General features: G+C 30.6%; 4 protein-coding genes across 6 annotated transcripts; 2 read left to right on the forward strand and 2 right to left on the reverse strand.

Annotated features, from left to right (window-relative positions):
- Positions 1-179: 179 nt before the first annotated feature.
- On the forward strand, positions 180-2,172 carry LOC108545898 (corepressor interacting with RBPJ 1). 2 transcript variants are annotated; one of them, XM_017897717.1, is made up of 7 exons: positions 180-356; positions 443-537; positions 617-867; positions 961-1,087; positions 1,179-1,310; positions 1,391-1,565; positions 1,668-2,172. In XM_017897717.1, the coding sequence occupies exons 1-7, from the start codon at positions 285-287 to the stop codon at positions 1,872-1,874; spliced, it is 1,059 nt and encodes a 352-aa protein (XP_017753206.1). In that variant the 5' UTR covers positions 180-284; the 3' UTR covers positions 1,875-2,172. The 2 variants fall into 2 exon arrangements, with proteins under 2 accessions (XP_017753206.1, XP_017753205.1); XM_017897716.1 differs by having other exon boundaries at positions 1,391-2,172.
- Positions 2,173-4,490: 2,318 nt separating this feature from the next.
- LOC108545866 (ribosomal protein S6 kinase beta-1) lies at positions 4,491-8,949 on the reverse strand. The gene is made up of 13 exons (XM_017897668.1): positions 8,714-8,949; positions 8,601-8,641; positions 8,266-8,440; positions 8,120-8,203; positions 6,171-6,304; positions 5,981-6,043; positions 5,772-5,900; positions 5,558-5,648; positions 5,362-5,478; positions 5,130-5,261; positions 4,962-5,069; positions 4,700-4,878; positions 4,491-4,569 (listed from the first exon to the last, which is right to left on the reverse strand). Exons 1-13 carry the CDS (start codon positions 8,798-8,800, stop codon positions 4,497-4,499), a joined length of 1,413 nt encoding a protein of 470 aa, XP_017753157.1. The 5' UTR covers positions 8,801-8,949; the 3' UTR covers positions 4,491-4,496.
- A 689-nt stretch (positions 8,950-9,638) lies between these two features.
- Prp8 (pre-mRNA processing factor 8) lies at positions 9,639-20,896 on the forward strand. Of its 2 annotated transcripts, XM_017897824.1 has the most exons (30): positions 9,639-9,723; positions 10,202-10,435; positions 10,586-10,754; positions 10,866-11,030; positions 11,170-11,385; positions 11,638-11,976; positions 12,269-12,374; positions 12,481-13,009; positions 13,079-13,305; positions 13,394-13,720; positions 13,804-14,010; positions 14,231-14,521; positions 14,606-14,986; positions 15,066-15,304; positions 15,411-15,557; positions 15,687-16,251; positions 16,336-16,662; positions 16,736-16,905; positions 16,999-17,146; positions 17,247-17,536; positions 17,645-17,836; positions 18,130-18,324; positions 18,418-18,589; positions 18,690-18,977; positions 19,058-19,251; positions 19,347-19,728; positions 19,867-20,070; positions 20,174-20,298; positions 20,383-20,537; positions 20,630-20,896. In XM_017897824.1, the coding sequence occupies exons 2-30, from the start codon at positions 10,219-10,221 to the stop codon at positions 20,782-20,784; spliced, it is 7,122 nt and encodes a 2,373-aa protein (XP_017753313.1). In that variant the 5' UTR covers positions 9,639-9,723; positions 10,202-10,218; the 3' UTR covers positions 20,785-20,896. The 2 variants fall into 2 exon arrangements, with proteins under 2 accessions (XP_017753313.1, XP_017753314.1); XM_017897825.1 differs by lacking the exons at positions 9,639-9,723; positions 10,202-10,435 and having other exon boundaries at positions 10,697-10,764.
- Positions 20,897-21,622: 726 nt separating this feature from the next.
- On the reverse strand, positions 21,623-27,000 carry LOC108545963 (G-protein coupled receptor Mth2). The gene is made up of 5 exons (XM_017897834.1): positions 26,059-27,000; positions 25,467-25,545; positions 22,963-23,147; positions 22,678-22,843; positions 21,623-22,112 (listed from the first exon to the last, which is right to left on the reverse strand). Exons 1-5 carry the CDS (start codon positions 26,864-26,866, stop codon positions 21,761-21,763), a joined length of 1,590 nt encoding a protein of 529 aa, XP_017753323.1. The 5' UTR covers positions 26,867-27,000; the 3' UTR covers positions 21,623-21,760.
- Between the last annotated feature and the right edge of the window lie 263 nt (positions 27,001-27,263).

Below are 27,263 nucleotides of genomic sequence, written 5' to 3' on the forward strand. Positions count from 1 at the left end.
TATATCACTGTTCTATACTGAGTTCCAACAATACTTTTTTCTATACAATATAACCTTTTTTAACAAATTTTATAATATACACATTGACTCTTCTGTAAAATGACGTATTTATATGATAGGAGAACTTGATATAAAGTTACTGTGTTCACAAAAGTACTAACCTTCCCTGACATTAGGAGTTGTATATGTGGATAAATTGTGTATACAACGTTATTTATTATAAATATTAAATACGCGTATGTGTATGTTAGTTGAATTTTGATCATATTCATATTACAATAAAAATGGGAAAAGGATTTAACAATTATATGTGTAAGAAGTTTTTTCATCCAGCATCTCGAGATAATTTAAAGCGAGTATGTTTTGCTCATTGTATACTTTTTTAGGTTATTTTCAATTTGTATAATAAGTAAATATGCAATTTTTCTTACATTTTCTTAAGGTGTGGATGGCCGAACAGCAAGCAGAGGCTTATAAGAAAAAGCAAGAGGAATTACGCGTTCAATATGAAAAAGAACAGGATCTTCATAATAATAAGTTAGTAAATTATGTTCTTTTAGTAAGTTTTTCCAAAATATTTTTTTTCTTGAATCATTTATTTCTTTGTTTCGTATAGAGCTCTATTAAGTAAAGAAAGCAAGGATAAACTTAGTGTGAATTTTATGTATGAACCACCACCTGGAGCAAAAAAAGAAAGAGAAAAGGAAGACAATGAACCAGAGTATAAATTTGAATGGCAACGCAAATACAATGCACCAAGAGAAAGTTATTGTAAAGGTGATAGTGAAATAAGAGACCAACCATTTGGTATTCAAGTACGTAATGTTCGTTGTATTAAATGTCATAAATGGGGTCATATAAATACAGGTTTGTATAACAAATAAATTATTGACATAGTAAAATTATATGTAATGCAAAAGATAAAAAATTTATTATTTATAATTAATATTTTTACTGTAGATAAGGAATGTCCTCTATATAGTCAAGCAATGAGTGTAGTGATGGCAAATAATTCACCAACTACCTCTACTTCAGACGCTTTAACATTAGTTCAACAAATGAGAGAGGATGGGTTAGCACTTAAAAAGTGAGTACAGATTATATTATGATTTATTTTTTATTTTTTTTTCTTTATGAATACCTACTTTTTTTTTTAATATATTGAAATATATTTGTAGATCTGCTCTTAGTGCACAGCAACATTTACGTGTTCCTGAGCATGAACATCTCATGGTATCAGATGATGAAGAACAATCTGAAATTAGATTTTTGAAAACCCTTTCTAAAAAAGAAAAAAAAAAATTATTAATGTATGTTTTTCTTACTTATATGTTATCAAATATTTTGATTTATTTAAGAATAATGTGAATTTGTGAGTTATTAATTGCAGAAGATTGCAGCAACTTGAGAGAAGGACCAAAAAAGCAGAAAAAAAGAAATTGAAAAAGAAACAAAATAAGCATAAAAGTGATACAGATACTGATAGTAGTTCCAGCAGCAGTAATGCAAATAGTTGTACTAGTACTAGTACCAGTACTAGTACAGTAAATAGCAATAGCTGTGATGTAAATAATATTGATAAAATTTCAAATCATTATACATCAAAAAGATTCAAAAAGGAACATAAAAGGAAGGAAAAAACAAATTCTACTTCAAATCATTTTCAGGAAAAAGAGAAAAATAGAGCAGGCAATCAGAAGAGACGAAGTAAACTGAAGTTTGAACAAAAATCCAAATACAAGAAATTTCATGAAAAAGATATGGAAGAAAGTAAAAATAAAAATTCTGATAAGTGCGGAAAAAGAAAGCTTGCAGAGTATAACGGAGATAAAATTAGAGAAGATCGAATCAGAAAAAAAACAAAACGATTTTAACATAAATTATACTTCTCATACTAAAAATATACAATATTATAATGAATTGTAATTAAACATAATGATAGCGACAATAAGGACGGGTGTTATATTTACTATTCGCATAAGTTGCGAAGAGTATGATAATTAAAATATGATATATACACAATAAGTCACATAAACTGTTATCAGCAGATATCTGTTAATTAAAATAAGATCACATAGTAGAGCATTATTGTACTCGTTTTTGCATGCCCTATACAACCAAAAATCCTTCGCTATTCATTTTCAAACAAATTAAAATGACCTTAGAAGTTAAAAATTTACATTCCCTGTCAAATTTTATATACCACAATGTGTCTTTTGTAACTATACTAATTTTAAAAAATATTTTTTCAATGTCTAATTTCATTTAGGGCATATTCATTCAGAATAATTCAGATGACTTAACCTGTATATGTTTCATTTATGTACAATATAAAGTACATTATATATGAATATTCTATATGGAATAAAATTGTCTGAAAAAAATTTTGTAGTCAAGTGTTATTTTAAATTTATGTTATTCCATCTGTAAGTGACTATAATCCATATTTCATTATACATCCCTAACACTTATAATATTAATGATATTAAGTATTAATCGAACTTTTGTCTTGAAAAGTATTTTTAAGAGTGTAACTACTTAATAAATACACAAAAAAGACTTCTATTATAACATTATATACATAAAAATGATTTAATTTTAAGACATTGCTTATATGAATTTAAAATAGTACCTTACAATAGACAATAGATAATATTAGTGTGAAGTTCGAATTAAATGTTAAGCTTTTCAATTTTTAATTATAGATACCAAAATAGTAAAATAGTCACAAAGATTAAATTCAATAGTGATATTGGATATATATGTGCATATGTATTTGAAAATGCTTTGCTCACTTCTTGATGTAATACATTTATTATGGAAAGATATAGATCAAAATCTTTAATGTACCATATTTCAAGGTTTAAAGAAGCAAGAGAGCATTTTCATATTTTCATATATTTATCTTACAACAGGTTAAGTTCTCACTCTTAACATTTTACTTTTATAACACAATAAACTATTAACAAGAATTTTACATACTTATTACTACATACGCATGCGTAGGTGAGCGCATTTAAGTTTTTCTATGGAAAATTTAATACTATTCAGCCAGTAGCTGTGAACACTTGGGCAGTTAAAATTTGTTTGTTCAATTGTCACTTTCACAACGATTATGTGTAAAAAGTAGAATCGGATTGGTTAATGATTGCAATTATTCTTTTACTATTATCTACCAACAGATTACATATACAACTTAAGCATATCACTATTCTCTGAAAACTTATATATAGTCAATGAAAAAATTGTAAGGTTGAATCACAAAGTTATTCATGTGTCAAACATACGCACGTTTTACATATATATGAAAAAAGGAGGAGGTAACATATAAGGAGAGGCATATGAGACTTAAGACAGTATAAAATATACCAATTAATTCCAGTTTCATTAATTTCTTATCATATAATATATTTTCCAAGTTTTAATCCTATAAGTTTCATGACCAATTTTCTATAAAAAAGAAAAAAAAAAACATAACATTGCTACATGCAATTCTGTTTTTTGAACGATGATATTACTCTTCGATAAAAAAAAAAGGTATATCTGTTTATAATCCTTCTCCAATTCTACTTTAACAAAGATCAATATAATTTTTATACATATACTGCTATTTCTTCTTTCTTTTTATTCTTTCATATGCCCCCTCCTCCTCCCTTTTGTTTCTAATAATAACTTTATTTTAAAGAAATTAACTTTATCCTAATGGCAGAACAGGACTTTCACGTTTATCTGTATTCAATATCCTAGTCTTAATTAACAAAATCTATATAAATTTTATACGACATTTATCGTCTAATAAATTTGAATTACTTTGGAATGTATATTTACATAAATATTTTTTCTGAAATTGTTTAATTTATTGAACGAAATAATCAAGCACTTGCAAGATTTACCTTTTTATTTTTTCTAGGATAAATCTTTAAATGTATGCAAGCTAAGCGAATTTCTTTATTTAATATTATATACTAACGATAAACTTGTATTTGTCGATAAATGGAACATTTTAAAAACGTGAATTAGTCGTTTCAACAATAAGATATGTCATACAAAATATTTTTTAGATTTTTCAATGATGTAGCGCGTCTTGCTTAACAAAATGTACTTATTATTGGGAATCTGCACATATTTACATAATCAAAAGGTATATAATATTACTGGTTTACACTGCAAATAATTATCAGACACATTAGAGCAACTACTGGTCTACATACGATTTGTACGTGAGTAGCACCACTGCTCTATAAGCGTAACATTTTTTAAACATTTAGAGTTGTTCATTCCTAAATATATATGAACAAATTACATTGAATTCAATAATCAAATGTAACAGTCAGACGATTTAAATGCAAAGTAAACATGAGATATAATTTTACAAACATTTTGTTGAATGTAAAATGAAAGATCTAACATTTTCTTCACTATTTATATGTAGCTTATCATAAATAATTTCACTATTACTTAATCTTTCATATAATCTAAATTTATCATGTAACGCCTTAAAAATTAAAAAGCGGATCTATATCCGCCATTTCGGTATCATCCATATTATTTGAACTTACAATGTGATGCCTAAAAATTAAAAAGTAATTTTTCAAATATAGAAATGCAAACTCAAACAAGTAATAATTATTGTTGAATTTATATATGGAATATTCATACTTTTTTGCAAATGCGAATGAAATATCAAGTTTGAAAATACCTATGTTGGTGAAACTGAGAAGCTGTACGAAGATGGGCATCAGGTGATCTTGATGACAAACTGTGAAGACTTCCACTGAATCCTGTACTTAACAGACCTTTTCGTGGGCTGCGAGCATTTACAACTCTTGGTTGTGTACACATTTCCTCCAAGACACTTGGTGCTACATATGTAAAACCCTGCATGCATTTTATAAAATTTAATTTTATTATTTTAATGGTTATTTCAAATAAGATATATTTACAATACATCTTGTACTAACTTGAAAAATCATATTTGCAGATTCACTTAAGGTACTTTCAACTGGAGAATCGACTGGTACAGTTGCTGTAAATTGCTCATCGAACTGTGATGTATCATCAGCACTTTTCTGTAAACATTAAAAGATTTATTTATTGTAACAGGTTTTATTTCAATTTAAGATACTTACTAATGATGGTTTAAAAGGAGGTTCTAACTTCCGCGAAATTACATCCTGCCAATTAATATGTTTAAAGAAATTATGATTCATAATTTGTTCAGCATCTTCTGGTCCAGATCCCAGTCTTTGCAGTACTTGTCTCTATAATCGATATATAAAATATTTATTACCTTCTATTACACATAATGTGAGTAATTAAATAAAATGGATCTTTATTTTACAAAGAAAAATTGAAATATACCTTTAATAGTTTTCGTATTAAGTCTTTTGCATCGGGTGTTAAGTATAATGGAAAACTTAACTTCCCACGTAAAATCTTTTCAATTGTTTTTCTTCTATCGTCTCCTGTAAATGGTGGCTATAGGAGAAGAATAAGTGTAATTTGATTCAATTATCAACAAAAAAGATCTTCGATATTTATTATTTAATTTATATACCATTCCAGTAAGCATATCAAACATCAGAGCACCTAAACTCCACCAATCTACTGCTTTTCCATGTCCACTTCTTGTAAGAATTTCTGGTGCCCTAAACATGTCAATAGCAATAGAATTATAATATTTTTAGTTAAATTATTTTAAAAACATAATTTATTCTTAATTATCTTAACAGTAAAAGTTCAAGTTAATGTAGTAAGGACATTTTACTTACATGTATTCTATAGTTCCACAAAATGTATGTGTTACTGCACCTTCTTCTATATGTTCTTTACAAAGACCAAAATCTGTTAATTTAACATGACCCTCACCATCTAATAAAATATTTTCTGGTTTTAAATCTCTGTGAAAATAATTAATTGGGTTAAATATACGGATTCTTAAATAAATTCCAAATAATATTAATGATGAAAGATATTGTACCTGTATATAATACCCTGATTATGAAGATGTTGCAATGCGAGTATAATCTCAGACAAATAAAAACTATAAATACAAAATACAAAGACATAGTGACTTATATAATTAAAAATTATTAATATATGGTTACATACAAATGTGATGGATTACATAGATCATTATCTACAATTATTTGAAAGATTAATTAATTTACCAAGCTGTATCTTCTAAGAAAATGCCTTCTCTATCTAAGTATGTGAAGAGTTCTCCTCCACAAAGATATTCCAAAATTAAGTATAATTTACCACCAGTTTGAAAAGCATACATTAAGTTTACAATAAATGGATGCTGAAAGAAAAGTAAGACATAAATATCAGTAGTTACATATATAGATTAGGGTACACCTCACCAATTTCGATTGCATTGGCTGCCTGGCGATAAAAGCCAGTATACACATTACCGACGAATATTTTCTCGATCTAATTGAATTGAAAACTGTTTCGAGATTTCTTTTTGTAAAATGACAACTTATTGTAAAAATGCAAATACATAAAAGTATTAAGACATTGATGAACTCAGGATGTTCTCACCTAACTTGTAAGATAACAATGAACCTTCCAACATTCTTACATTTTACGTAATACTTTATTTTAGCCAAAAAAACTCACATTTTGCGAAAACTGAGGGTAATAGAATAATTTTGATTACAGATTCTTTTTCAAGAAATTCTACAACACTTACCCAATGAATATTACAAATTAAAATTCGTGTTGAACAGTGTTATTTTTTGATATATTATGAAAATGAACATTTCGAATGACTTTTTTAAATATATGTTACCTCTGCTTGGTTGTAGTTTTTAAAGATATTTACAAAGAACTTTTACTACTACGCCATTGAATTCTGTACGTGTTTGTGGCAACGCGTGCGTAAGTTTAGAACCACTGTTTATCTAAATTTTTATAAGCATATCACGATAGCCGGTAATCATTATACAACTTGTTAAAAAGTTTTTTCATGAATTTTTAATCACTCATTTATATCGACTCCATGTAATCTGCCCGTTACCACCTAAGTAGTCTAACTTTATCTCAAATTATGTTTAAATCCGAGAAAATTAACAGTGTATTGGTTGAATTACATTACTAGGCTTAGATTCGAATATACAGTATGTTTAAAAATTAGAGACCAAGACTTAAAGGGTTTTATTATTTTATAATATTTCTTTCCAGAAATAAAAATTATCTAATCAACAAAAATCCAAGAACAATCCTATCGATAGAAAATCAACTTCTATTATTTACGAATATTTTAATTCAAGGTTACCAACAAAATTATTATCAATGTCGATAAAAGATTAGTTTATAGAAGTAAATGTAGTATAAAGCGAGATCTGGGCGAATCCGGCGTTTCCAACGAGAGACAATTGCGACGATCGTCTCTCCCAAGAGAATAATTTGAAAAATATTACATCCCATACTTTATATAATCAAGTTTATTGTAATTATTCTGACTCTTTTATAATCAAAATAATTAATATTTATTTTTAATTATTTAAGATATAGTGTTAGATAGAAATATACAAATATAAATTATAAGGAAATTTAAAATCTACATAATAAATAAATAATAAAAGTCAATTTTATGTGGAAAGGATTGATTATAGGACTTATGTTGATTAGACATTTTTTAATTCTCTCAGTGAGAATAATGATGAGAGTAAACCCTTCAAAGTTTGGTCTCTACTTTCTAAACAGCCTGTATAAGTGGTGACAATCTGTGTAAACAAATTATTCGAGAGTCATTCAAATTTCATAAAAAGATACCTTTTCAGTAAGTTTGCAAGTTATATACCTAAACCCAAACCTTACAAATTCATCTGTTGTTTGTACCTATATAAACAGTAGATAAGCAGCAAGCATATACTAATACTTCTATTATCACTAACCTGAATGTATAGGTTTAATTCAATGTAATAATAGTAAAAGTTTTTTGCAAATATCATGGAAACTAATGGCAAGCAAAAGTAAGAAGTATTTAAAAAAAAGGTTGTTAGAAATGTTGATTTCTACATGTAAAAAAAATATTAAAATCAATGAGGTATATCTTAATCTCCATAATTAGCCAAATATCTTATAAATATTTATGGTAAAGTATATTTACTTTCACTGCTTCCAAAATATTCCTTTCTGCTTTTGTGTGAGCTGTGTCCTTTTGATTTCGTATAATAGATGCTTTCCGTAATACCTATAGAAAGAAAAAACTATAAAGCTTTTTACATGAACATAGAAATAAAAAAAAATATTTACCTTCATTGCAAAAATACTGCCTTTATCTTTCCCAGTTACTTTTTTTACTTGAAAAACTTTCCCGTATCCACCTTCTCCAAGAATTTTGCATAGTTCAAAATCTTGTGGACCAGTTTTTTCTTGTCCTGCATTGACATTCTGTTCTGATAATTGTACTCTTTCTAAATTATCAGATCTATAAAAGATTAATTTCTTCTTTTTCTTTTTGTTTTTCTTTATAATTTCACAGATAGAAGGGACATTTACAATTATATGTAATTTAATATCATTATCTAATAAATATGATTTAAAAATAAAACCAATAATCATATACTTCCAAAGACTCAAATACTTACTCTAATATAGTGTTTACATTTATAGTATCATTATATTCATCCTAGAAAAAACGAAATACATGAGAGACCAAATACAATGATTCAAAATCCATTAAGTTTGACAAGAAACGAACTTCTTTATTTTCAACGATGTCATCGTCCGACTCGTCTTGATTTATAGAATCTCCGTCGTGTAATTCTATATCAAATACTCCTGCCATTCTTTTCACAGCGTAATCACATTTAAAAATTTTTCTTGTCAATAACTTTAATTGATCGTAATGCGTTCGAAAAACGTAGATACCTACGTATATGCGTAAATGCGATGGTATGTTGTACTCTTTATTTGCGAGTTCCACACTGATTTTGCGGTGAATAATGAAACTACCTACAAACATGAATTACAGAGTATATATAAAATTATATATCGTATCATGAGGATTACTCACTTTACTTTTCTTTTTTTTATAATAAAATAATTAGAAAAAAATATGAGTAATTTTGAAACAGAAACATGAAACGATTCAAGTACTCCGGACACAAACCATAATCGAACGTGAATAGCAACCTCAATCTAGCATGGAATATATAATATTCTGAATATTTTGTTCCATTCAAAAGTATAAAAAAATACATATTTCTCCATAATCTTATAAACTTAGGGAACGTTAGTTTTATTTCTTTTCTATAAAATCATACATAATTCTATGTTTTTAGTAATATATTGTATACAATATAATATTTACAAATATTTATAAACTTCAATTTAATTCTTTTAAATTTTATAGGATTATCTTATATAAAATTTTCTTTATTTCTCTGAACTGAACTATATTTCTTAATAATTAATATATTTTTGATACATAAAAAATAAGAAAGTTATTATTACGCCATCTATAATGTGATCGAAATTATAATAGGTATAACAACGTTGAATTGTTCTCCTTAATTGGATATTATAGCGCAAAGCTTAATAATTTCAATTTTTTTTTATTTTAAAATTATTACTGTATAACGTGATTTAGACTATTAGTAACATCACTTTTTCCCATAGGTTCTTGCCTTTCACATTTTCACCTTTATCTATGCTGAAAGTTTTGGTCCGTTAACATGATGGTTATGTTTGATTCCATATAAAGTCAATGTAAGTTAACAATTTATCATTATTTAGAATAAGGTACTATTAAATTATACAATAGAAGTTGATATTTATTCTAAGTAAAAAATAGAATATTATTTGAATCAAATTTCTAATCATCTGTACTTATTTAACATTTCACGCGGCATAACGATAACCAACGTTATCATATCCATGATACATTTTATTTTAAATGTTCTTTAAAATTAATTATGAAATGTAAGAAAATTTTATCAATATTATTTGCAAATTGAAATGCCTTTGTCTATTTTTCCTGTATATAAATTGGAAATAGGAAATAAATAAAAAAATAGGAATTAAGAAAATATCATATTAACAAAATTTATTATTTAAAAAATTGTGCATTTTGTTGTATTATAATAATTTTATTTAAATATAAATTTAACGTAGCTAAATATAAACATTATATTAAAATACTTAAAATATGATATCATTCAGTGATTTTGTTATTCTTTAAATTTAGTTATATAACGTGGAAAAATGTCGATTCCACCATATTTATTGGGTCCAAATCCATGGGCTACTATGATAGCTCAACAAGCTCATGCTCAATTAGCTGCAGCTCAAGCTCATGCACAAGCAGCTGCACATGCACAAGCTGCACATCATGCTCATATGCAAACAATAACAGGACCACCATTGCCACAAATGCCAAAACAACCTGAAGTTTTGTCCGAGGACAAACTTCAAGAAAAAGGTATTCAAGAATAAATATTTTCTAAACTTCCAAAGACAACTTTAAATGTATTACTTCAAACAAATTAGTGATAAAAAGAAAAATCTGTGGTACAATGTTTATTTGAAACTAAAAGTAGTTTATTTTCCTATATTATTTATATAATTTTAGCTCAAAAATGGCAACAACTTCAGTCAAAAAGATTTGCAGAAAAAAGAAAATTTGGATTTGTAGATGCTCAAAAGGAAGATATGCCTCCTGAACATATAAGAAAAATTATTAGAGATCATGGAGATATGAGCAGTCGAAAATATAGACACGATAAACGTGTTTATTTGGGGTAAACTAATGTGCATATTAGAGTTTGGATGTTTTTCATACTTTTAGCAATTACTAGTAAAAAGAATAAATTTGGAAAGAAATTAAATTTTTTTTATTTATTTTATTTCAGAGCATTAAAATATATGCCTCATGCAGTTATGAAACTTCTAGAAAACATGCCAATGCCCTGGGAACAAATTCGAGATGTAAAAGTTCTTTATCACATCACAGGTGCAATTACATTTGTAAATGAAATCCCTTGGGTTATTGAACCTGTATATATTGCTCAATGGGGGTAAGCTAAAAAGAATGTTCTATTCATTCACATTTGTCTACCATTCATCAGTAACAAATAAATGAGTGAGTGAATGTGAATGCATGCAAATATGTCTGTATGTGGACATATACTTACACCCTTCTTTCTTATTCTATAGTACAATGTGGATAATGATGCGAAGAGAGAAACGAGATCGTAGACATTTTAAGAGAATGAGATTTCCACCATTTGACGATGAAGAACCTCCATTAGATTACGCGGACAATGTTTTGGATGTAGAACCATTGGAGGCTATTCAAATTGAGTTGGATTCAGAGGAAGATGAATCTGTGGCGTCGTGGTTTTATGAACACAAACCACTTGTTGGCACAAAGTAAGAGTTAAATATTATTTTTACTAATTATGAACATTTTATTACATCACACTACTTTATGATGAATCGCGTAGGGGTCCTGAGATCAACTAACATGTGAGTTGATGGCTATAGTAATTCCGCAGTCTTATTCGAGATGAGTACTATGGATTATTATTAGCTGGACAAAACGCTATACTGAATTGTCACTTTGTATTTTACTATATAAATATTATTTACCAAAAGTATATTTAATTGCTAATAATGTTACAGGCATGTAAATGGATCTACTTACCGAAGATGGAATTTAACTTTACCGCAGATGGCTACTTTGTATCGTTTGGCTAATCAGTTATTAACAGACTTGGTTGATCAAAATTTCTTTTACCTTTTTGATCCAAAGTCATTTTTTACCGCAAAGGCATTAAATATGGCTATACCAGGTGGTCCAAAGTTTGAACCATTGGTAAAAGATGCAAATGCTGCAGATGAAGATTGGAACGAGTTTAATGATATTAATAAAATTATCATACGGCAGCCTATAAGAACAGAATATCGTATCGCATTTCCTTATTTGTACAATAATATGCCACATTTTGTACATTTATCTTGGTACGTAACAATATTATTTATTATAAATATGAGATACAATAAATATTTCCACACAAGTTTCGAGGCTGGTTTATACTTAGTATGTTAAAGTCTTACTAGCAGTGTGGTAAAGAAATAAAATGGTGATTGTTATTTGTATCCTTTGTAAAGAATAAAGGGCAACTGCTGAAATCACCTACACTTTTTGTATAATAATTGAAATCTAGAATTAAAAGCAATTTAAATTGATGATATATAATTTCATAATTCAAATTGATACTATTTTCTAATGAAAATTTTAAATGATTTGCAGGTATCATGCACCAAATGTTGTTTATATAAAAACTGAAGATCCTGATTTGCCTGCATTTTATTTTGATCCTTTGATTAATCCTATTTCTCACAGAAATTCACTGAAGGTTATAAAATATTTTGATATGTAGTGTATAGCTAATTGAAACATATTGAAAATTGTACCAAGAATGTATATGAATTATATGTTCTTTTTTCTTTTTCTTCTTTTAGACTGTAGAGCCACAAATTGAGGATGACGAAGATTTTGTGCTTCCTGAAGAAGTACAACCTTTTCTTCAGGAAACTCCATTATACACTGATAATACAGCAAATGGGATAGCTTTATTATGGGCACCAAGGCCATTTAATACACGTTCTGGCAGAACAAGAAGAGCCATTGATATACCTTTAGTGAAATCTTGGTATAGAGAACATTGTCCACCGGGGCAACCTGTTAAGGTTCGAGTTAGTTATCAAAAGCTGTTGAAATATTTTGTGTTGAATGCATTGAAGCATAGGCATCCTAAACCACAGAAAAAACGTTATTTATTCCGATCATTCAAATCAACCAAATTTTTCCAAACCACTACAATAGATTGGGTCGAAGCTGGTCTACAAGTCTGTAGACAGGGATATAACATGTTAAATTTACTCATTCATAGAAAAAATTTAAATTATCTACATTTGGATTACAATTTTAATCTAAAACCGGTAAAAACTCTCACAACGAAAGAGAGAAAAAAATCTAGATTTGGAAATGGTGAGTAAAAACATGTACATGTTTTATGAGTTACGATATAAAATTTTGAAGAAAATTTTATTTTCTTAGCTTTCCATTTGTGTCGTGAGATACTGCGTTTAACAAAATTGATTATTGATTCTCACGTACAATATCGTTTGAATAATGTTGACGCATTTCAACTTGCGGACGGATTGCAATATATTTTTGCACATGTTGGGCAATTAACTGGAATGTATCGATATAAATATAAATTAATGCGGCAAATCAGAATGTGCAAAGACTTAAAGCATTTGATTTATTATCGCTTCAACACGGTACGAATATTAAATTATTTGCTATTTTTAATATTATTTAAATACAAAACAAAAAATAATTGGTTATTTTTGACATATGAATGGTTAGGGTCCTGTTGGGAAAGGTCCTGGTTGTGGATTTTGGGCACCTGGTTGGAGAGTATGGCTTTTCTTTATGAGAGGAATTACTCCATTATTGGAACGATGGTTAGGGAATCTGTTATCTAGACAATTTGAAGGTCGTCATTCGAAAGGGGTTGCGAAAACTGTAACAAAACAACGAGTAGAGTCACATTTCGATCTTGAATTAAGAGCATCTGTCATGCATGATATTGTAGATATGATGCCAGAAGGAATTAAACAAAATAAAGCTCGAACTATACTTCAACATCTTAGTGAAGCATGGAGGTGTTGGAAGGCTAATATTCCGTGGAAGGTTTGTCTATCACAATTATTTTTTAATTTCTCTATTTATTGATAATAATTTTCATTAAAAATTTTCACTAATATTTTTTATAGGTTCCTGGATTACCAATACCAATCGAAAATATGATTCTTCGATACGTTAAAATGAAGGCTGATTGGTGGACCAATACCGCGCATTATAATCGAGAACGTATTAGGCGTGGGGCGACCGTGGATAAAACTGTTTGCAAGAAAAATCTAGGACGTCTTACGCGACTCTATCTTAAAGCTGAACAAGAACGGCAACATAATTATTTAAAGGTGCAGTGTATAATGTTAAAATGATCAATTTTTAAAATGAATGAACAAATTGGTGTCGATATTAATAAAATACTAAAATTTGTTATTAATATATGCATAAACTAATATGAAATTATATGCATAAATTAATATATTGTCATTAATATATAGATCTTACGAACGCATGTACGTGTAGTATTATCTTATTAATTTATAAATTTTTGCCATGTTGTATAAATAGGATGGTCCATATATTTCTCCAGAGGAAGCAGTAGCTATATATACTACAACTGTGCATTGGTTAGAATCAAGAAGATTTGCTCCTATACCTTTTCCACCACTGTCTTATAAACATGATACCAAACTTCTGATATTAGCTTTGGAACGCTTAAAGGAAGCATACAGTGTTAAATCAAGGTTAAATCAAAGTCAAAGGGAAGAACTTGGTTTAATTGAACAGGCGTATGACAATCCACATGAAGCACTGTCTAGAATCAAACGTCATCTTCTAACTCAAAGAGCATTCAAAGAGGTAGAATTTTATGAATTGTTTGTCTGTCATAATTTCTACGTTCTGTATTCATTTTGATGAAACTTCTATGTATTTCTCTCATAGGTGGGAATAGAATTCATGGATCTTTATAGTCATCTGATTCCTGTATATGATGTAGAGCCACTTGAAAAAATTACGGATGCTTATTTAGATCAATATTTGTGGTATGAAGCCGACAAACGAAGATTGTTCCCTCCATGGGTTAAACCTTCAGATACAGAACCACCCCCTTTATTGGTATATAAATGGTGTCAGGGCATTAATAATCTACAAGATGTTTGGGATGTTAGTGAAGGAGAATGTAATGTGTTGCTGGAATCAAAGTTTGAAAAATTGTATGAAAAAATAGATTTGACATTATTAAATAGACTGCTGCGATTAATTGTTGATCATAACATAGCTGACTATATGACTGCAAAAAATAATGTTGTTATAAATTATAAGGTATTTTCTTCTTTATTTTATTAAGAGACATGCATGATCTTTAAATAACTAAAGATAAATATGAAATATGATTATTTAGGATATGAATCATACAAACAGTTATGGAATAATTAGAGGATTACAATTTGCGTCATTTATAGCGCAATATTACGGTCTGGTATTGGATTTGCTAGTTCTTGGATTGCAAAGAGCTAGCGAAATGGCTGGACCTCCTCAAATGCCAAACGACTTTTTAACTTTCCAAGACGTCGCTTCAGAAACAGCGCATCCTATTAGGTTATACTGTAGATATGTAGACAGAATACATTTATTTTTAAGGTAAAACTTTACGTTTTGTTGTTTTAAGAACTATTATGTATATTAATAATGCATGAATAATATTAATTTGTTAGTTGCTATTTAATTTTGTATTTTATATTGATAGATTTTCTGCTGATGAAGCAAGAGATCTAATTCAGAGATATTTAACAGAACATCCAGATCCTAATAATGAAAATATCGTTGGTTATAATAATAAAAAATGTTGGCCTCGAGATGCGCGAATGCGTCTTATGAAGCATGATGTTAATTTGTAAGTAAATAATGATGAAATAATTATTAGGTTCTTTTTGTTATTTCATTTATTGATCAATCTTGGACTAGACTTTTACATTTATTTTTAATTTAATTTATCTATTAATTTTCCCCTTTATACTTACAGAGGTCGTGCTGTATTTTGGGATATTAAGAATCGTTTACCTCGATCCACAACTACGATACAGTGGGAAAATAGTTTCGTTAGCGTATATAGTAAAGATAATCCCAATTTATTATTTAACATGAGTGGCTTTGAGTGTAGGATTTTACCAAAATGTAGAACTACTCATGAAGAGTTTACACATAGAGATGGTGTGTGGAACTTGCAGAATGAAATTACAAAAGAAAGGACGGCTCAATGTTTCTTGAGAGTTGATGATGAAAGTTTGCAACGATTTCATAACAGAGTTAGACAAATTCTTATGGCTTCTGGATCCACAACGTTTACAAAGATCGTTAATAAATGGAATACAGCGTTAATTGGGCTTATGACTTATTTCCGTGAAGCCGTGGTAAACACACAAGAGCTTTTGGATCTGTTAGTGAAATGTGAAAATAAAATTCAAACGCGTATTAAGATTGGTCTTAATTCAAAAATGCCTTCGCGATTTCCACCGGTAGTGTTTTATACGCCAAAGGAACTGGGTGGTCTTGGAATGCTTTCCATGGGACATGTACTTATACCTCAGGTAGGCTATTGTTTTCCAGGATATTAGATAGTTCTTTCGATATCGTCGAATACATGATGCAAATATAATTGCAAACTGTTATAGTCGGATTTAAGGTGGTCGAAACAAACTGATGTTGGTATCACTCATTTTCGTTCGGGCATGAGTCATGATGAAGATCAGTTAATTCCAAATTTATATCGTTACATCCAACCTTGGGAGTCCGAGTTTATAGATTCGCAAAGAGTTTGGGCGGAATATGCATTAAAACGGCAAGAAGCCAATGCACAAAATCGTAGGCTCACTTTGGAAGATCTTGAAGATAGTTGGGACCGTGGTATTCCTAGAATAAATACATTATTTCAGAAAGACAGACATACTCTCGCCTATGATAAGGGTTGGAGGATACGTACAGAATTTAAACAGTATCAGGTATTAATTTATTAACGTATTCCATTGTGCTATCTGTCTCTAATGAAAGTATATCTTGTGCATATAATCTTAGGTTTTGAAACAAAATCCGTTTTGGTGGACCCATCAACGTCATGATGGTAAATTGTGGAATTTAAATAATTACCGAACAGATATGATACAGGCTCTCGGTGGTGTAGAGGGTATTTTAGAACATACACTTTTTAAAGGAACGTATTTTCCAACCTGGGAAGGTCTATTTTGGTAAAATTTTTTAATTTTTTAAAATCGTAATGAAAACTTTAAAGTCGGTAAGAGAATTAAAAAGCTAATTTGTTACTTGTCGCTTTTGCTTAGGGAAAAAGCATCTGGATTCGAAGAATCTATGAAATATAAAAAGTTAACTAACGCTCAAAGATCTGGTTTGAATCAGATTCCAAATCGTCGATTTACTTTATGGTGGTCACCGACTATTAATAGAGCAAATGTTTACGTTGGTTTTCAGGTGAAGTTTACTATTACATCATGCTAATTGATCGTAACTGTTATTGTTTTTTAAGTTGAAATATATTCATAAAATATATTGCTTGTTTGTTTATTATTAGGTACAATTGGATTTAACAGGAATATTTATGCATGGTAAAATTCCTACACTTAAGATTTCATTAATTCAAATATTTCGTGCGCATTTGTGGCAAAAAGTACATGAATCGATTGTGATGGACCTCTGTCAAGTTTTTGACCAGGAACTGGATGCGCTAGAAATCGAAACTGTTCAAAAGGAGACCATCCATCCTAGGAAGTCATACAAAATGAACTCTTCTTGTGCTGATATATTGCTTTTCTCTGCTTATAAGTGGAATGTTTCTAGACCGTCGTTACTTGCCGATTCAAAGCAAGTAGTCATTTCATTTTCTTTATTCTTCTTTCGACTTGCTTCATCTCTTATCTATTGTTCAATTTAAAGTTATGTTCTGTTATTAATGATTCGTTCTTTGAATAGGGATCTCATGGATAATACTACCACACAAAAATATTGGATAGATGTGCAACTTAGATGGGGAGATTATGATTCTCACGATATTGAACGATATGCTAGGGCTAAATTCTTAGATTATACAACGGACAATATGTCTATTTATCCATCACCAACAGGATTATTAATTGCTATTGATTTGGCTTATAATTTACATAGGTATATAATGTTTAAATGTTATTTCTATTAACTAAATTGGAGTTTACAGAAATTTATCGTCCACGGCTATTGACAGGTAATGCTTATTGTATTGCTTGGCTTTACCAATTAATTATTTTTCAATTAGTATTTTAAAGGTAGTATCGAAATGCATTGCTCTTATTTCAATGTGTTGAATTTGAAAGAGGAAAAATTATTTCCCTTCGATCAAAATCTAATCGTAATCGGTCAATATCCGTGAATAAAAATGTGTAGTATAGATACTTCGTGAACTAATCAACTTTGTTTATTAGCGCATATGGTAACTGGTTCCCAGGATGTAAGCCTCTTATACAGCAAGCAATGGCAAAGATAATGAAAGCTAATCCTGCTTTATACGTATTACGGGAACGTATACGAAAAGCATTACAACTTTATTCATCGGAACCCACAGAACCATACCTATCCTCACAAAATTATGGTGAACTCTTTTCAAATCAAATCATATGGTATTTTCATTTCTTGTTTTTTACCATATCTTTATTTATGTAAGACGTAAATATGCATTTATAATGGAATTTTATATTAATCTAATTTATTAGGTTTGTCGATGATACGAATGTTTATCGTGTTACAATTCATAAAACATTCGAAGGTAATTTAACTACGAAGCCTATAAATGGAGCGATCTTTATTTTTAATCCTCGGACAGGACAATTGTTTTTGAAAATTATTCATACTTCAGTTTGGGCTGGTCAAAAGCGTTTAGGTCAGGTACGTAAAATGAATTTAACTCAGCCATTTGTTATAATTGATAAATAGTTAATGTAATAAATTTTCACATCATAATTAATATTATATTCCTACGTAATAGTTAGCAAAATGGAAAACTGCTGAAGAAGTAGCTGCGCTTATTCGATCTTTACCAGTTGAAGAACAACCTAAGCAAATTATAGTAACCAGAAAGGGAATGTTGGATCCCTTGGAAGTGCATTTACTTGATTTTCCCAACATTGTTATTAAAGGATCGGAACTTCAATTACCATTTCAGGCGTGTTTAAAAGTTGAAAAGTTTGGTGATTTAATATTAAAGGCAACAGAACCGCAAATGGTGTTATTCAACTTATATGATGATTGGTTAAAAACTATTTCGTCCTATACGGTAATTATTTTTATTTTCCCCCTTTTGTCTGATTTGGTTATTTTTCCTTTGTTTTGATTTTTATTTATCTTTTTTTATAGGCGTTCTCCCGTTTAATCCTTATACTTCGTGCGTTACATGTTAACACTGAAAGAACAAAAGTTGTTCTAAAACCTGATAAAACAACCATAACAGAACCACATCATATATGGCCTTCCTTAACAGACGATGAATGGATTAAGGTTGAAGTACAATTAAAAGATCTTATTTTAGCCGACTATGGTAAAAAAAACAAGTACGTACAATAATTATTATTTTCATTCCTTATAGCAATATGTATAACGCATAATTACCAAGCAAATAGCATAACATTTTTGTTATTCTACTTAGTGTGAACGTAGCGTCACTAACTCAATCAGAAATTCGAGATATCATTTTGGGTATGGAAATTAGTGCCCCATCTGCGCAACGTCAACAAATTGCTGAAATAGAAAAACAAACGAAAGAACAGTCACAGCTTACAGCAACAACCACACGAACAGTAAACAAACATGGAGACGAAATTATTACAGCAACAACTTCCAATTATGAAACACAAACGTTTAGCTCGAAAACTGAGTGGCGAGTACGAGCAATTTCTGCTACTAATTTACATCTTCGAACTAATCACATATATGTATCGTCTGATGATATCAAGGAAACGGGTTACACTTATATATTACCGAAGAACGTTCTTAAGAAATTCGTTACTATTTCAGATCTGCGAGCGCAGGTATGTTTATTTTATAAGATACTTGTTTTTATAAAAATAAATACATACGTATAGGATTTCGCTAAAATTACGAATAAGATATTATAATCAACCTATTTTTTTATTTTTTTTTTTTTATTTTCTTTATTACTTGTATAGATCGCAGGATATTTATACGGAATTAGTCCACCGGATAATCCACAAGTCAAAGAAATACGATGTATAGTTATGGCTCCACAGTGGGGTACCCATCAAACGGTTCACTTACCTAACACACTTCCGAATCATCAGTATCTCAAAGAGATGGAGCCTCTTGGTTGGATTCATACTCAACCTAACGAGCTACCACAGTTGTCACCGCAGGTTCATATTAAATCATCAGATACATATTTGCCGATTTAATTTTATTTACAGCTATTCTTCATTTAATTATGCATTATACTTCAACGCGATATTATTTTATTAGGATATATCTACACATGCTCGAATAATGGCGGAAAATCCAATTTGGGATGGAGAAAAAACTATTGTTATCACTTGCAGTTTTACACCAGGATCTTGTTCTCTTACGGCATATAAATTAACACCTAGGTTCGTATTTCGTGTTCAGAGAGATGTTATTTATCACAACTATTGTTTTTCTCGTCATTAACAAACGCTGTATTGGTTTTATAGCGGGTTCGAATGGGGAAAGCAAAATACCGACAAGGGAAATAATCCTAAAGGTTATTTACCAAGTCATTATGAAAAGGTACAGATGTTGTTGTCCGATCGTTTTCTTGGCTTTTTCATGGTTCCAAGTCAAGGATCTTGGAACTATAACTTTATGGGTAAGATATACATAGGAATTTGACTTGACTCCCGTTTATTGATAGCTGAACATTGCTACAATATAATCATTATTTTTTGTTTCCATTCTTAGGTGTGAGACATGATCCGAACATGAAATATGAACTGCAATTGGCAAATCCGAAGGAATTCTATCACGAGATTCACAGACCTGCCCACTTTTTGAATTTTTCGAGTTTAGAGGATGGGGAGGGTGTCGGAGCTGATAGAGAAGATGTGTTTGCATAAATGAATAATAAAAAAAACAAAAGGGATCGAGAAATAAAGAATGGATATTTTCATTATTGTACTATTCTTTTTCTTTATGCTTGCAGTGATAATGTTAACACGTTTGATACAAATAACGCAATTTATAACGAAGTTGCAAATTTTTATTATGTTTTCCTTTTTACGTTTAATTCAGTATAGTATTACTTTAGATGTTAATTATTTTGTACTGTACTTTAATACCGCTTTAGAATAAAATATATGTATGATGTGAGTTTTATTAGATGTGTATATAAGAAAAATGTACAAAATTTTCTCATATTTGACTTGATAAAAATGGCAAATAATATACATTTTAATACACATAAGAAAACGGTTTTATTACTTTTATTTTTTTGTAATTCTAAGGGAGTTTCTGGTAATTTTTGTGACATCAAATATTGAATAAAATTCTTAATATTAGAGCTTATGGATAATTTATTCGTATATTATTTTAAAGTCGGTGATATCAAACTGGAAAATTTGTAAAGATTTGTATTTATATTACTGGTTATTACTTATTTTTATACGATATAAAATAAAGCTTAAATGTTTTAAATGTAAACATAAACGATCGTGTAGTAGCAACGTTGAACGTTAGGAAAGTAGTCCATTAATGATGACTAGATATGCTTCGGTGAAATCCACCCTTAAAATTTTAAACTGAATGTAGCACATTGTAGCAAAGAAATGACATTTTTTTCCACTTCTCTTTTTTTTTTATTTCGCTTTATTTTTGTTTTGTATTTCCTTTAGTTTCATTTTGTGTAATTTTATTTCATTTCAATCCGGTTCAACCCGTCTTATTATTTCTGTCGCATTTTCTGTGCATCGCGTTAATGCAAAAAAAGACGTGAATTAAGACCAATAAACGAAATTATGAACAAGTCGTATAAATGATATTTTATAAATAGCGCAAACACTGAAATTGGTAATGTTCACGTAATCTTTATTCTGCTTAATTATCAACGGTTGCTTTGGTGCAAGAAGGTTCGTTCGAATAGGAGATGATCTTCTCCTGGAATGGTGTTGTCGATGTACATGTACGAGAGGCCGCTGAACTAAGATAAGCACTACGAGTTGAATTTCTCGAAAGGACGTTGCTTTTGTGACAACCGAATCTTTTTAACAGTAGTCGTTTGACTTTATCCTTCCAAACGAAAATAAAGAAAATAATTACACCTTGTAAAGTATTCGTCAGATCTGTAAGATACCAAATATATGCCGGTGAATTGTTGCAGAGCCACGATATTATTTCCATTGACCAGTTAATACCCATCACGATAAACAGTTTTAAGTACAGATTGAACCTGCGAATAAAATAGATTAAAATTGAGAAATGATCAAATAGAAAATTCAACTATTTATGTAGTATATGTACATATATAAAGATGTGTATCGTAAAACCACATAGGAACAAGTCTTCTTAAGTAACATTCGAAATTTTATAAATACTAGAGAGGAGGCGTATGAATGGTATATATACAAGTAAATACATATGTAGATAAATGTAAACGACCTACGCTGAAAGATGAAACGTGCGATCGCGAACAAGACTCTCCTCGGACGGATGTATTTGTTACGTGAGAGGGACCCGCCTCTTCCGTCATTACGAAAACAAATCATACCATGGGAAAATCTTTGTTCTGCACGTTCCAAGAGAAGATCCAAAAATAATTTTATCGTCATAAACGTGTAGTAAGGGTAATAATATCGAAGTAAAATATAATAAAAATAAAAAAAAAGAAAATGAACGGAATATATGTATATTGATCAATATAAGGCGAAGTCTCGTGACTGAATAATTTTTAATTGTTTCGAATTCCGATTAAGTTTGTTTATCTCGTCACCTACATGGATAAAAAGAGAACGAACCATTGTTTATTGTCGTCGTGGCGCCTACTATCTATTCCCCTGAGATGTTGTGCCGTATTCTTTTTATGTTGCACGATCTTGAACGCCGTGGAGACGAAAAGACATATGTTACAAAAAACGGTGACTCCCATAGGGCCGTAAAAATATATTGCTTTTGCTTTATTAGCTATAATAATATTCATTATGATTGCAAGTACGGTATTATGAAATATTAATTAATGATACTTCATTAATGTTTAAAGCTTATTTTTGACAGAAAAATATGCCTTTTTAACAAGAACTTACTCGCAAACCAGCAATTTTGTTTTCCAAATTCCGGCTTGATAAAATATTCTGGAATGTCAGAAAGAAAATCCATGATGATACAAATTCCGGTGAGAATTGACGCGCAGCCCCAAGCATAAATCGAATATATAACAAATTTTTTTCGTTCTCTTTGTTTCATACTGCCCTGTAGGGATCGAAACCCCCTGAAAATCAGAAGTTAATAAGGAAAATTAGTTTCTTAATAGTAAAAATGTGAAAATAAGAAATAAAAATAGCAAAAGAGGCATAAAAGTACAAGTTGATACACGGTTTTAGGTGAATTTTTTCCTTTCATTAGTCACAAAATATACTCTCTCTACACGATACGCTGGATTTGTGGTTTTAGATGACGCATTTCATATTTCCTGCCTATCGCATCTTGCGAAAGTAAGATTTAAACCTATCAAAGTTCGCTAAGAATATGGCCGTTATATCAAGTGCATTGTTCTTTTTCACAATATTCTTTATCTCTCTTTCGATCTATTAGCTGAATCATGAATTTTTATTTCAATTTCTATTTCTGTCTTGTTTCGCTACATTTTATTTGATCGATTCTAAGTTTTATCGCAACTAATAAAGAAGCTCGATCGTATCGTTCGTGAATTGATTTTATCAGGTGAAAATCATGACTGCTTAGACGAGTGTTTATATGTATGTAAATATACACATATAAAAAGCAAAGGTATATGAAAAATGAGTATTATGATATATCGTAAGTACGAGTAGGTGCGGTAGTAATTTGTGATTAATGGTTAGTATCTGTACATGTATGTATGTATGTCGGATCAAGGGCGTCGAACAGGTGAGGATCGCGTAGGCGGAATGTATACACGATCATACTCTTGCATGCGCACGTACATATGGTAAAAAGGGCTTGGCGAAAAGGCTGAACACGTGCGTCTCGGACAATCACTCGTTGTATTAACGATTACACATATACGAATAATATTATGTTTGATAGTGAAAATTTTCGGGTGCGACAATTCTCGTCACGCAATCCTCTTCTTGAAATATTATTCTATTCGTGGAACGTTTAAAAATACCGGCATACCTAACTATATGATGTGCGATTTCTTTGAAAAAGCCAATAGAATTCGACAAATAATTGAAACTTGGAGAGACAATAGATATAACGAGTCTAGAGCGATGCTGATCAACGGAACAATTTTCACAGCGAGAAAAATTGAAATAGTCCGTATCGCATAACAATTAACGAAGTAGACCTTGATTTAAAGTATCTATAGATCAACTATAAATCAATGATTAATCTCATTATTTTTAACGTTGTAATTTATTCCACGTAAATTGTTATAATTTTGCTAATTTCGTTTTCTTCTTTTCTTTCCTTTTTTTCTCCTTTGTCTTTCTTTTCTCATTTTTCCTTTTTCCTTATTTCAGAAACTTATTGGCACATGGAAATTGTTGGGATCAACGACGGAACGTATATTGAATGTGGCGTCGGTATGGCGTCGGTTTGGCGTCGGTGGGGCGTCATTGCGGCGTCAGCGTCAATGCTGAGGAGAAGACCGATTCTCAGCTTTCGAGGTTTGTTTGGAGGATACGTCACGATTTGTTTGCTATACACCTGGTGCTTTACAAACACCTAAGTGGAACTCATACTTTTATAAGAATTCAACTCGGTAGAGATACTATCGATTTTCGAAATGTGATCGATTGTACATTTATCGTTGTTCCATGGTATTCCATAGAAAGACGAAAATATATACAAAAATATATAGAATTCATATTCCTGTATTTCCAATTGATCATAATTATATGAATGCGATTATTCGATGGAAAGCTTTGATTGGTTATTAATAAATTCAAAGGAACAGAGTCTATATTGCCAGAGTCGATTGGATCAATCGAAATTGACAAAAGAAACGTTATTATCGTTATAGACGCTCGCGCGCGCGTGTGTGTGTGTGGTGAATGGATGTAAATATCATGAAAGGAGTCAAAATATATTACAAAGGAGACATTTATGGGGTAAAAGTACTTTAAGTGAGAGTAACCGTTTGCTTTGTTGTTCAATCGAATTTAATTTAAGAATGTTTGCAAAGTATACACTTGCCGTCACAAGCCGGATATTAATTCGCGTTATATCGCTATCAATTTCCCTCGAAGCGACGTTAGTCAACTATCAAATTGCTTTAGATAGAAAAGTAATAGGTAAGTACTTAAATAGTACTCATATTCATTCCATGCGATATATGTATATACCATCGATTGTAATAAAGTTCCAACGATTAGAATGACATAATATATACGTATATACATAAGTATCTCATTGTCAGTAGTAAAATTACATTTTAACTCGGCATACTTAGATTCGACGATCGACCATGCGAATTTAAGACGCAAGAAGAACGAAACACCGACGAAGAAAACAAATTCGATTAAAAAGAATTTATGAGTGATGAAAAGACTGCGAATCAATGGACAATCAACTAAATCGGGTAATGGAAGAAATTTCAACTTACCCAAACGTCCACCAAATGTCGAAACACATAACGTTCAACCAGAAGAAGCTAGCCAAGAAAGAGAAATGGATGATGAACGCTGAAACAAAATCCGAGGTAAGTGATCAATGATTTGATCAATGATTTAAACACGTTCATTTAAATCTTTGTAAAATATCATTGGTAATAGAGTGTATATAATGTAATAAATTCTCAAAGCGAAATGAACCAAAACGAGTCTAAACAAAGTGAACACGCGTGACAAATTTCAAAAAAGCCTACAGGCATAATGTTTCTATTATTATAATGTTTGAACGATACAATGCGTTTATATTATATAATATAATATAATGGTCATACACTAAGATTCATGAAAAGATGAAGAGATGCGAATAAATACATATAATATGTGTGTGAATAAAAATGTTAACGCTAAGGGACAGATGAATTAGCGATGGAACAACTGCACGCCAAGTTTAAATAAGACATCGTATACGCCCTTGTTGCAAATATCACAAAGTATGTATATATACTTAAGGTAGGGCAAAACAAATAAGTAGTGGGGCATAAGTCAGGATCAGAGCAAATCTATTAAAATATATACGACAAGTACCAAATGCAATGCAGAAGGGATCTGAAATTTGGTTCTGCGGAGAGATTTGTACGATCGCAAGTATCACATAGGCGATCAACAAAGAAGCGATGTATCCACGAAGCGTACGACCGTGCATGTTCTTCAATTCTGGTATCAGTACGTAGACGATAAATGTGGCAAACAGGAATGGAACTGACACAAACAATCCGATGGGAAACATTATTGGATCCTCTGGCTGTGCATCTGAATTGAAGCAAAGGAACACGTCGAACATGTCAGTGTCACTAATGCCAAAACAATAATCGGACTCCGGAATGATACTGTTCTTTTCTTTCATATAAATCGAACCATTATTTAGAAACTTGAATGCATCGTCCGGATAAATGTTCGGTATAAGTTTGTAGCGTGGAGCATTTAAACTGTCACAGGGATCCTGAACATTGAAATGAAAATAGTTCGTGTGATCCGGTACGTCGTCGATTAAGGTTAAACTATTGGAATCATAAAGGGGCGGGAAATGGTAAGTATCGTTTGTTTCGACGCATTGGTTGTTTGTCAAACGACTTGCATAGGGACAACACAAAGGGAGACGTATTTTTTCAGTCGATTTGTTTGTGTTCTCCACACCCGGTTGCATAGAAACGTTTCTCGACTCCTCGATATCAGGACGAAACACTTTATCGGCACTGTCCGTCTTTTCAGTCGAATACACGGCGGATTCAATGGCGAAATCATGCGAAGACAGTGTGTCACCGAGCCGCGAGGACGATTGGATCGCGTTTATCACAAGCATTACAGATGATAGACCGATCGCGACACGAAACATCTTGATAGTTACGTTCTCTTTGAGCAACTGTTTATCGCGATTCGTCCGGATTCATAATGACCACAGGCATTATCACACTACACGGAAACGGCACGATGATTGCCAATGACTACGACGTCGTTTGGCAGCGTCACGTTGCAACCGACCAACTGTTTCAAACGATTTCGTCTTTTCCTCTTTTTTCCTTCTCCACTTCTTTATCCTTGCCATTCACTTCTCCCTTCCTCTCCCTGCCTCGGTGCCTCCTTTATTCAGTCACTCACTCACTCATTACTTTTTATTTTGTAGTATTAAACATTTCATTTTTGTCTATCGTTTGAATAAAGTGCTAAAATTGAAAGTCGAATAAAGTATCCAAACAAAAGTAAAAGCTGAGAGTGAAAGAAAAACAGGGAAA

This window comes from Eufriesea mexicana, unplaced genomic scaffold, assembly GCF_001483705.2.
Source record: "Eufriesea mexicana isolate 0111107269 unplaced genomic scaffold, ASM148370v2 scaffold572, whole genome shotgun sequence".
Classification (NCBI taxonomy): domain Eukaryota; kingdom Metazoa; phylum Arthropoda; class Insecta; order Hymenoptera; family Apidae; genus Eufriesea; species Eufriesea mexicana.